Below are 11,575 nucleotides of genomic sequence, written 5' to 3'. Positions count from 1 at the left end.
CCGGGGGGCCCTGCGAACCGTCTCCTTCCAGGGGCTGAGCCAGCTGCAGAGCCTCAACCTCAGCGACAACTCCCTGGGCGTGCTGAGGAACGGCACCCTGGCCCAGTTCCGCGGCCTGCCCGCCCTCCGGCGCGTCGGCCTGGGCCGCAACGCCTGGGTCTGCGACTGCGCCATTGAGGACCTGGTGGCCTGGCTCAAGGAGAGCGACCAGGTGGAGAGCAAAGAAGCCCTGACCTGCTCCCACCCCAGTAAGATGCTGGGCAAAGCCTTGCTGAAGATCAACAGCTCGGACCTGAACTGCTCCGTACCCGTAGACCTGCCCTCCCAGCTACAGACTTCGTACGTCTTCCTAGGGATAGTCTTGGCTCTCATCGGGGCCATTTTCCTTCTGGTTTTGTACTTGAACCGAAAGGGAATCAAAAAGTGGATGCACAACATCAGAGATGCCTGTAGGGATCACATGGAGGGCTACCACTACAGATACGAGATCAACGCAGACCCCAGGTTAACAAACCTCAGCTCCAACTCGGATGTCTGACAAAGCGCCGCAGACGCGGGGCAGCGCGCAGTAGCTATGCATGAAAAGTAGACTTACGCTTTACCCTCGTGCTTGCTTCCCTCTCCCCGGGAGACGTGCTTGTAACAGGAGGGGGGTATGCCTCCCTGTGACGTCAAGTTCAATTTTGTTTTGAGACGCTGGGCAGCTGCGCATGGCGTTGGGCTGTTTGTAGGAAACAATCTGCTACTTCTTTTCCTCCTTACCTGTCTGCACCTGTGGGAAATTTTTTTTTTCAAGATCTCACAAGAAAAAAAGGATTCTCTCTGATGCTTCAAAGCCAACGGAGTTTGTTTAAAAAAAAAAAAAAAAAAATTTGCCGATGCAGACACCATTCAACAAAAGCTGCCTCAACTTTCTGGGAAAAAAAATGTTATGTTCCTCTGTGCCAGTTTTGATCTTGTATATCCGAATTGTGATGACGATTCTGTTTCATAGACTACCTTGAGATTTAAAAAAACAAAGAAACTCCTTCTAACAACTCCTCTGTTACAAAGAAGGAAATCAAATAGCGAGCATGCACAAATACTGTATAGTTTTACATGCTAGGAAACTTACGATCTCAGTAAGTCTCTTACTATTTTGTAAAGTTATTTTTGATTGCAGTTTACGTGAAAAGAGAGGGGTTTTTATACAAACTGCATCTAAACTCCGTCTGAACCGTTAAATTCAATAAACAGTCCTACAAGAACTGTTGCGTTGAAGTTTGGTGTTCAATGAGAAATGTATGGACACCTAAGAATGTGGATAGCTTTATAGTCTCTGAAGTAATAGCTCTGCAGTAGTAATCCAAATAAAATTTTATACAGATGCGTAGCTTAGAGACATAAATGTTTGATAACTCTGTGAAATATGCTAGGAGAATTGCACCGATTGACAGTGAGAGCAGTTTCACCTGCCACAAAACCCCCAGTCTGCTCTCTCAAAACAACTGCAAAACATTGAGACAGATGCTAGGGTCCACCTTGCTGGGAAAGTACAAGCTGACAGAATTTACATAAGGTCTTCTCTACCAAATTTAAAAAAAAAAAAATAAAAAAAAAAAAATTTCAAATTAAGTTGTGGAGTTCTACTGTAGGCTAAAGAAAACTTTACCTGAATGGAGTTTTTCTTTCAAAAAGCCCATACTTTCATGTCCTGAACTAAATTAAATGCGGTTCAGTCGTGTAGTCGGTGAGCTTCAGGCTTGTAAATTAATGCAGCACTTCTTAAATTAAGTGCTTATTGTTTCATTTTAAACTCTCGGTACTTGTGAAGTTCTGCAGTGATCTACATCGAGTTACTTGATGGAACTTTGCATTTATCCTAAAGCTTGTAACAGCTGCATTTCAGTCTTGTATGTTACTCATGCTTATTACTTGCTTGGGAATGCATTTTCTTGTAAATAGATAAAGCATGCAAAGAAAAACTTCAAAAATGCATCACTTAATATGCAGCTCCGATGGCATATGAAAAAGCAAGAACCTTCCAATGGCTGCCGATAATTAATGCACTTTTTTCTAATATATTTATAGATTCTTAATGAAAAAAAAAATACACCAACTGTAAAAGTGTGATGTGAATTGGTACCTGTCAGTATATCTGTGGAGCTTTTTCCATGGTCACTGTTACCTGAAGCTCTTGAGCATCTCAGAAATTTTATGAATTACTGGCTAATTCCCTTTGCTTTCAAAAGTGACACTTTTCTCATAAGTATACGCCTTTGGTAAGAGCTCATAAATATACAAAAGTCCTTAAAGTATCAGAAGAAATATAATCTTTTGGGGGCATCAGTATTATTCAAATGCATTTTTTTCTCCTTGCAACTTCAGACAAAGCAAGTAGCACAAGTGGGTTCAGACTAATTTTCTATTGCTTTAAATTGGCTTTATTTAATAGCAGTGATTTTTTTTCTTTTAAATCTAGTTTTGCGCATTTGTCCTCAAAAGCAAAAAAGTAGTATTAAGTACAATTAATATTTTGATAAACCAGTGTATTTTACAGTTAATGTAAGTTAAGAGATAGCCTATTTCTCCTGCTGTAATTTAAATGTACGAGCAATATCTGGTTAGCAGCCTATGAATTTAAGTTTGTGGATTCTTTTTTAAAAAAGCAGACTGCTGGCCTGAATGTTAGCTGCCTGTATTTTAAGTATAGTGTAAAAACCCCTGTGTGAATAACTATTACTGTGCAACTATGCAAACCGTTCATACTCGGTGTACAAAAGGTAGTTTATGTAAGAAGCTAGAATTTACAGTAGCTGTGCAGTGTGCTGTGTCGTGTTGGTCGTTTCGGAGATTATCAACCTACACTTAACGTGTACAGTGCCAAGAGCGTCATCCTTGCTTAAGATGCTCCTGTAATATAATAGATAAAATATGTACAAACAAAGCCATTTCTTGGGCGATTTCTTGGGGTTTTTTTGTTTACAGGTACTTTAAAGTAACTACAGTAAAAGCAATTATCCGTGATGTGTTAATGTAACAGCCGTGCATTTATGGAGCTGTGTAAGGATAGGCAACGACTTTAATCGCAGTCTCTCACCAATGGACTGAGTATCTGTATAGTGAGCAAGTGTAACTGTTGTATTACACCTATTATTCTAAAGATGATGATGATTAATTATTATTTTTGTATCATAGAAAGTCATTGTAATAGAATTTTATTAGAGACCCGGTGACAGCTACTTTAAAATCATTTTTGCCATTTGCTTACGTGTGTATTTATTAGGATGTAACAGTTAGCATGTGTCAGTGCTGTGTTGGACAACATTCTCCTACAGTGTTTGACCAACGGTGAATGCTTTGGTGTTCTGTACAATGCATTATTTGATCAAAAATCCCCTTCCATAAACAGTGCTTGAAATTTGTTTTCCTTTCCTATTACAAAATATTTACAGTGGTACTCAGAAGACATGTAAAAAGTAGCTCCCGAAGTGCTTTGGAACCTGGTTAAAAAGTATACATTTAAAATAACATTAGTTTAAGGGTTCTTCTGAAGCACGTTTTATAATCTTACTCTGCTTTGACACCTGAAATTTCAATTGATTACCATTTCCAGAGCAGCTTAATCAGCAAGGCTGTTTTATTCGTTCATTCTTCAATAAAACACGTGCAGTACTAAATGCCTCTAAAATGTGTTTTGTATACATAAACCCCAAAGTTCCGTGTGACCTGTTTGTCACTGATGCTTCATAGAAAACATCTAAAGCAGTGGGCAATTCTTCAGGAAAGGCTGCGCAGCCAAGAAGCGGAAAGGGTGGCTTGTCCGAGGCTCAACTGCTTTCTCAAAGCTGGTTTTAGTTACAAAAACCTTAAAATTTTCTTAGAAGAATAGCAGAAGGAGTTGACATGGTTTTAATATATTTTCCTGCAGTACTTTGGATAAGCGCTGTTGCCAGGTAAGAAACAGAAAATTCCCCAAATCTTCCGTTATCCAAGGTAGGTTTAGACTGGATCATCTAGCTTTTTCCTTTTTTTTTTTTTTTAATTCTCAGCAAGCCATAATATTACCAATAATTTTGACATCCAAAAAGCGATTTGAGGTTTTGCACAGCTGCTTTAACCCTTTTCATTCAGGGTAATTTACCTTTTAGGCACTGGTGGCAATCCCCGGTGATGTGCCAGCTAGCGAAGCGGGCTGTTCAGACCTGTATTCAGTTGTTGACCAAGATGTCACTGAAGACAGGCATGGCAAAATATTCAAAATATGACTGCACTAGGATCCCAGCTCTCATTATTCTACCAGCATTTTCCCTGTGGTATACTCTGCTCTTCATGCATCTGCATAATTTCTTCTTTGCCTCATTTTCTCAAGAAATCCATTAAAAGGAGTATCATGAATCTGCACAGGTAGAGAATCAGTCTGACTGCACCTGTATTTTGGGGTTTAGCGTCTTCATTTCCCTTTAAGCCTTAACGTGAAAAAGAGCCTTTGTCAAAGTGGACAGAATGAAAATCTGATACGCGCTTTTTCTTTCTCTTTAGCAGCTGAATGTTCAAGAAGCACCATTCATTCTCAGCACACGATGAAGGAAAATAGCATTTGGTAAGAAAAACACTTTGGTTTCAAGCTTCCAAAATGACATTTATATTCTATGAGAGAAGGTTGGAGGGAGAAGCTTATAAAGGAAACAGAGATATCCCTTTGTAATGGGTCAGTACTGGAAATCACAACGCTAGCAATAGGAGCAATTGCTGATTGATTCTGTCTGTCCTGGTCATGTTTTATGGATATAGCTCTTAATTTCTTCCTGATGCTATAAATAGGAACATTTTGCTAACAAGTGGAGTCACGTCCTATAATGTTTGTAATGCAGGTGTTTCCACTGTGAGTTTTTTTGTGGGCTGTAATAGAAGATTTAATTTAATTCAGCGCCTGCTGATTTAATAATGACTAGATCAAGCCCATAACTTAATGCTCCTTTTTTTCTGCAAACGTGCTGCTTACTACTTGCAAAGCCCTTGGCTTGAAATCAGACAAGGAAAGCCCACCAAGGAAGAGAGAAAGCAGTCCATTTGGGGAGCGTAACATTTATTAGGTTATTTCACACATGCTTAAAAAAGAGACGTAAGCCATGCGGGAGCAGAGGATCCTTTGCTGATACAGAAGTAAGTGTGCTCTGCTCGCCTCCTGGGTCAATATAGCGGTAGCAGAAAAGCGGTGCTTTGTGCCAATACAATAAACCTAACAGTGCTCCTCTCCCACCTTGGAAAAAAAAAACCAACCACCAAGCTTTTAGAAGTAAGAACACAGGTTTGCCATGTAAGGATGTCCTTAAAAAGGGCTTTTGCTTTCTCAGTGGTGTTAGAATTTACGTGTTGTCACATCCTTGGAAAACCTTGCTATGTCAAAAGTCATCTGTTGTGTAGGCAAAGCTTGAAATCGGGCCTTGTGTTCCCAACGTTAGCCTAAATAGAAAAAGGGGACTATTAAGAAAATTAAAATGCTACAGTGCATTCATGTTGCAGTTAATAATTTAATAGTTACAACTATTTATATTTAATATTACATATTTTATATTTCTATATTAATATTTAATAGTTGCGATTATTTATATTTTTCAAAGTATCCGCTAGATAGCTGTTCCTTTCTGATGATAGACTAACAGAATAACAGGTTTGTGTTTTCTAGTAATTATGCCTGAAAGCATCTGAATAAATTAGCAATGTTGTTTGAGTACATACAGTGATGAAAATGTTAGGAAACTCGCGTTCTAGAATGTTTCACTGTTCTAGAAATTTTAGATGTGCAAGAAACTGCTGTAACTTTTTCAGGCAGAAGTTTTATTTCTTAATTAAAAATTATTCTTGAAGAAAAAGACAATAAAATATTTACCGGATTGCTTATAAATGTGATATGTTCGTCCCATTGCTTTGGTTTCTGTAAATCCTTACAGACACTGAGGTCTTTGCTGAAGGTGTAGTTGTATTCTTTATAGCTGAAATTGCTGATTGTGCTGTGAATTTGCGTGACAGAATAGTGAAAAAGCAACTTCCACCTAGACAGCCTGATTAATTTCTTCAGAAAGAAGTCTGGTCAGTGAATATAAGGGGTTGTGTTTTAATCATTCTTGTTATTTTTGACATAATCTGATAGGTTTTTGGTTTTTAATGCGTGCGGTATTGATTTTCAAGTTAGGTGCTGATTCTAAATTTAATGGCAATGGATTTTTAGGTTTTCAATGACTGGCTCAAACAGTGTGTTTTCAAGTCTTCAAATACATATTTACATAATGAGATATAGAGGCACTGTTATTACTGATGGGGTGAATTTTCTTACTGTGAAGGAACTATTAAAGAAAAGTATTGATGAAACAGGGAATGAGGGGTGAACTCCAGAGAAAAAAGCATTCTGATGGCAAACTCTTATTCTTACAACTCTTTTAATGCAAATATTTAGGTTGGAAATTCAAAGGGAAGGATGACATTTCATCTTCTCACAGATAGCTAGTGCAGACGTCTGAAATGTTAATAGGATGGAAAGATTTTCTGGAGCTGTCCCAGGAGCATAGCTGATAACTTGGTTAGTCCTGTGTCTAATTGTTTGCTGTTACTGATTTTTTTCACGTTCTTAGGGCACCCAGCAGAGAAGGAGGTTTGGCTTTACACGTGACAGATCGATCTGTCCTAGATTTTATCTTAGGACTGATTTGTCTTAGTATCTGTCCACGGTCTACTTCACATAGTTCTAGTAGAAATTTTACCTACAGCATAGCCCAGGGTTGCTTTACATGAAATCCTGGGCATTTATGCAATTAAGAACTCATTTGTCAAATTGACATTATCAAATGTCAAACAGACGTTTTAACAGACTGCAGTGTATACTTCATGCTGGCAAGGTAAAAGCATCAAGTAACGGTAGTGAAATATTACAATAAGAAAAAAATACCATTTATTGCAAGAATGCTTTAAGCAGTCATGAACTGACTTGACTTTGGGGCATTTGAGCAATTTAAGCTTGTTTTGAAGACGGGAAAAGAAGTAGTTACTACGCTGACAGTTTTCTTCTTCAGGTAGGTGTCTTCATTCATTCTCCGTAACAGCTTATGAACAAGCAGTAGCCGAATCCTGCAGATACCAATAGATTTGAATCCATTGAAGTCAGTGGCTTTACCCCAGTGCTTTTATGTTTCCCTGTTTTCAGGGGTGAGCGCTTCTGTTAGCCTGGAGGGGACTAAGAGAGAGCTCTTAAACATCAGAAAACAGGTATTTTTATTTTACATATACATACAGCATTCTACACACCACATATATATAATGTAAAGCTAGGAGATTGAAGAGGAGTAGAGTCTGAGGCACACCAGTCTCTCCAGTACGTTCTGTTGGCTAGCTTAAGGGCCTGGTGTTTCCCACACATTGGAAAAGGGACCTAAGTGCCGAAATGGAGTAGGTATGCCTCTGCAAAGCACTTAAAACAGGGTTCATGTTGCTGCGCACCTGGTGCGGCTGTTAGCAGCAAGTTAACACAAATTGGTGCTGAGTGGCTGAGATTTCCCAAAGTGGCCACAATTTGGGGTTTTGCTTTCAAAATAGCTTAAAGGGGCTTCATTTTCACAAAGTTGTTGAACACCTTTTGGAAAATTCAACTTTTAAGGTGAATTGAACTAAATGTGGAAAAAACAATTTTCAGTATGAAAAGGCATGTGTCGGGTATATACTTGAGAGAGAACATAAATACTTGTAAGAGCTTTTGAAATTCCCCAGTCTTTGCTCTCTCTGTTCCTCAGATTCACTGGGATCTCTGTAACACTATCTATGCAGAATATCCTCTTCTTCTCCAGCTCACTTATTTAATCATCCGTAATCCAGATGCCTTTTTTCCATCACCTTTGTATTGTGACCAAGCTTGATTACTTCAGGTTGGTAAGCAAAGGTAGAATTCCTACGAAACAAGTCATGCATAAAATCCTATCTTGAATGTTTACCACTAAGCAGATTAATTAATTAAGGTTATATCTGCTGTTAGACGTTGATTCAGGTTTTCTCTTTTCCTGTTCGTCCCTTTCTGTTTATTTTTCCAGCATACCAGAAAGCTTCCGTGGTAGCCCAGAGGAACTCTCTGATTCTGATTTCTAGTAATGAAAAAGGAGACTTTACTTTGAGACAATTGTCTAGAAAAAACTCGCAGAAACACTGCTCCAACTTTTCTGACAGGATAGTAAAATGTCACTGAAAATAGCTCTGCTAACATATTCTTCATTTGTCAGAAATGCTACGTATGCAGAAAGAACTGGAATGCTGAATTTGTGATACTGATATACGTGGTGTTGAAGGAGACCGGGAGATTTCTGTTACAATAGCTTATGGTACCTCTGCTCCCATTTCTCCTCCCTGCAGCCCTGCACACACCCCAGTATGCTTGAAGAGGACTCAGATGAGTTTAGGACATGCATTCAGCAGATTGTGGTAATCTTTTTAGATTGTTCATCATACGTGAAGGCTCTTATTTTCAGGCACATAAAGAAATACATTCTAGTACTTGTAATTTTGAACACAGAAACAAACTAGCTGGCACAAGCCTGGTTTCATAACTTATCTGTAAATACAAAAAAAATGCTCTGACTTTGAATTTGCAAGGAACAGATGTCTTTCAGGGAGCTTGAGTGTAAATTCAGCAGGCTTTCCAATTTAACCAAGGAAATGATGACACCAAAATTTATTACAAGCGAGGAATGACTTGTTCTTCATCATGGTTATGCGGGCTATGTTTTTTCCACGAAGCAGTACAAGGTGTTTTATCTCTTAGGTTTCCAGGGAGACCGTCACAATCCAGTAGGGGTTACTGTTGTTCTTAATAAAGCTCTCTAGATTTCGTAGTTTTAGCAATTTTTCTGATCAAAATCACAGAGGTAGCAGATAGGATTTGAGAAATGACACTGAGTAAGGTGAATTGATGTGACCTATTTCAGACAGACACAGATGATGCTCTGCTGGTGCCCCAGCTTAGAGTAGATGCTACTGGTGCTTTCACCAACTAGAATCCTTGTATTAACTGGCAGGAGAAGACTCAAAACTGAGTATTAGTGACTGCAGAGAGCTGTACAAACTGTCCTTATAATTCAGCAGTTGGTATAGAATATAGGATATCCAAAAGGTTTTGAATATAGGTGTGAAGCACCACCTCCATCACAGCAATTCTAGGTTGGTTCGTATATGAGCTGTGTAACAGTTCACAGAAAGCTGTGTGTCTCCTCTGTGGTTTAGAAGGAAAATCGGAGCAAACAACAGCTGGTTAATGTAAATCAAATTAATAGGCAAAAATCTTATCTCTCAAAATAATAATAGTTACTGGTCCCATTATTGATGAGAATTCAAGACATTTTGATCACAGAAATATATTGGCTTCACGTATTTTTTCGTTATACTTCCAACACACTTACGATACATGAGACGCTGTAAACACAGAAATTTGCAGAGGCAGTGTTCAGTGCAAAGAGACCTATGAATAGTATAGAAATGCTACTGAGGACCCTCCCAATCTATTTTTCCAGTAGCCTGCCATGCAAAGGGGAGAAGTAGAAAAGAGAAGATCTTTGACAGAACAAACTGTTTAAGAAAGAAATGTGGTAAAGCCAAAAATTTCCTGTAATGACAGTCCTTTTAGCCCTCATGGAAGAACGATGTGGCAGCGTTAGTGATGCTGAGGTAGAGGAAGGTATGGTTTCTCTCAGAAATTTCAGGTTATTTAGGTTTATTCAGGGTTTTCAATTGTTGGAGCCACAGCTAATTCACACATCAACATTTAATCCACGTCCCTAGAAAATATCAATGCCAGAGTGTGCTATACATTTTCTTGCCATAATTTTTACGCTGCACTCTGTGCCTTCCAGTAGTGCATGAAGCACTTGTTCTTCTCTCCTTGCTTCCCAAGGAAAGCGAGTACACCGGCCGAGGGACAGCGTAGGCACCACCTTGCCTTGCGTTTCTGAGGGAAGGCATAAGCAAGGTAAAGCACCTCATACTTAAAGCAGAAGGTTGATTAGCTTTGCGATGTTCCCTAATTCCTGGATGAATACGTTCCTTTGGAAAGCCGGCTGCTTGGGAAGAGTTTTGTCTCCTGTGCAAAAAGACCTTTGGCTGCTTCAGGAGAAAATGTTAGGTACATTCTTCTCCTCTTTAATTTAGTCCTAAACGTTCACCTTTCCAAAGGAATATAATAGTCTTAAAATTTTCTTTTGCATCAGGAACTAGAACATAAGCTGTGCATAAATTTGGGAGCATGGTGAAATCCACAGGAAAATTATTCCTTAGAAACAGTGAAAAAATAAGGAGTAAAGATCCTACCAATTAAATAAGTTTTTTAACTAACATCACAGTAAATAAACTCCCTCCATAAGCATCCTTCTTAAGCTTACACCACTGAAGACATCCCCAAGTAACAGGAACAACACTCCAAGCAGAAACCTCAGTGTTAGGATATGGGCAGCTCACGGGGTAAAGTCTTTCAGCAGCAAAATGAGGTTTGCACTTCTGTATTGGGTCCATTCTGTGAGTTTGCTACCATACTGATTTTTGTGGTAGACCAGACCATAAGGCAAAGTTCTCAAATGTGGGTGCCCTAATAGCTTGCGGCCTCTCCCTCTCCCTCTCCTCTCCCAACCTGCCAAATCCTTATCTCAGGGTGCAGAAGACAAGAACTCTCTAACCTGAAACTGCCAGTCAGCTACGTCTCCCCCTCATTTCATTGCAGGTACAGTTGTATTGCAGAGGGTTTATTCCTGACTGTAATCTCAGTTTATCGAGGCAGACGGTGCTGCCATAGCCTGCGTTACCCTGACTGAGCAGTGTCCTCCCCTTCCAGGTAAAAGGACATTAATTTCATTCTCTTACCTTCCTGGACACACAATATTTGCACCTCAGGGTTGCTTTTAATGTCTTTTCTGCATCAGCCAAAATTTAGCATGCACTGATCTGAGCTTTGCAGTTTAAGTGCATGAGGAATGCAAGGTAAACTGGAGATGCGCAGGCAACTTAGTCATCTTGTGAATTGCTCTTGCTACCATTAAAACCAAAGGGGAAACATCCCGATAACCTTTTTGTTCTTCATGTCTTCACCTCATAAGGACGCAAATAAATAAAATTCACTTCGTACGTTTTCAATTGATATATATACATGTGTGTATATACACACACAATTATATAATGCGCTTGAACATTTAAAAATTATTTTTATTTATGTATGAAAACGCATGCTCCCTATATACAGGTGGGGCTGGGTATGCAGTTATTGCTGGAAACGTAATATTTCAGTTTTATCTCATGTGCAGGCTTTTACAAATAATGCTAATTAAAAGCTATTTATATTCTGGTCACTGGGTTTTTTTTAGATAAAAGAAATAAAGTCTAATGTTTTAGAACTAATTATTGCAGTAAAGTTTTGCAATAAACACTTTTGATAACAGGAATGATAGCGCAGGTTAGTATGGCAAATTTAGCATCTATTAAGTCTTGTTGAGTAGCTTTAGAATTCATAACTTGTAAAACAGTCAGGCAGAAGCCTATCCTGGGTGAATAGTTTAGCACAAAATACTCCCTTGCC

General features: G+C 39.0%; 1 protein-coding gene across 1 annotated transcript; it reads left to right on the top strand.

The window, feature by feature from the left end:
- Nucleotides 1-4: 4 nt before the first annotated feature.
- TPBG (trophoblast glycoprotein) lies at nt 5-538 on the top strand (the record flags this gene model as incomplete). Its single annotated transcript, XM_009646087.1, has 1 exon — nt 5-538. A coding segment is annotated over one exon (534 nt), but the record flags the coding sequence as incomplete, so codon positions are not given.
- Between the last annotated feature and the right edge of the window lie 11,037 nt (nt 539-11,575).

The sequence above is a fragment of the Egretta garzetta genome, unplaced genomic scaffold, assembly GCF_000687185.1.
Source record: "Egretta garzetta isolate BGI_Z169 unplaced genomic scaffold, ASM68718v1 scaffold9, whole genome shotgun sequence".
NCBI lineage: Eukaryota > Metazoa > Chordata > Aves > Pelecaniformes > Ardeidae > Egretta > Egretta garzetta.
Note: the sequence above shows the minus strand (reverse complement) of the source record. Positions and strands in the feature narration are given on the sequence as shown.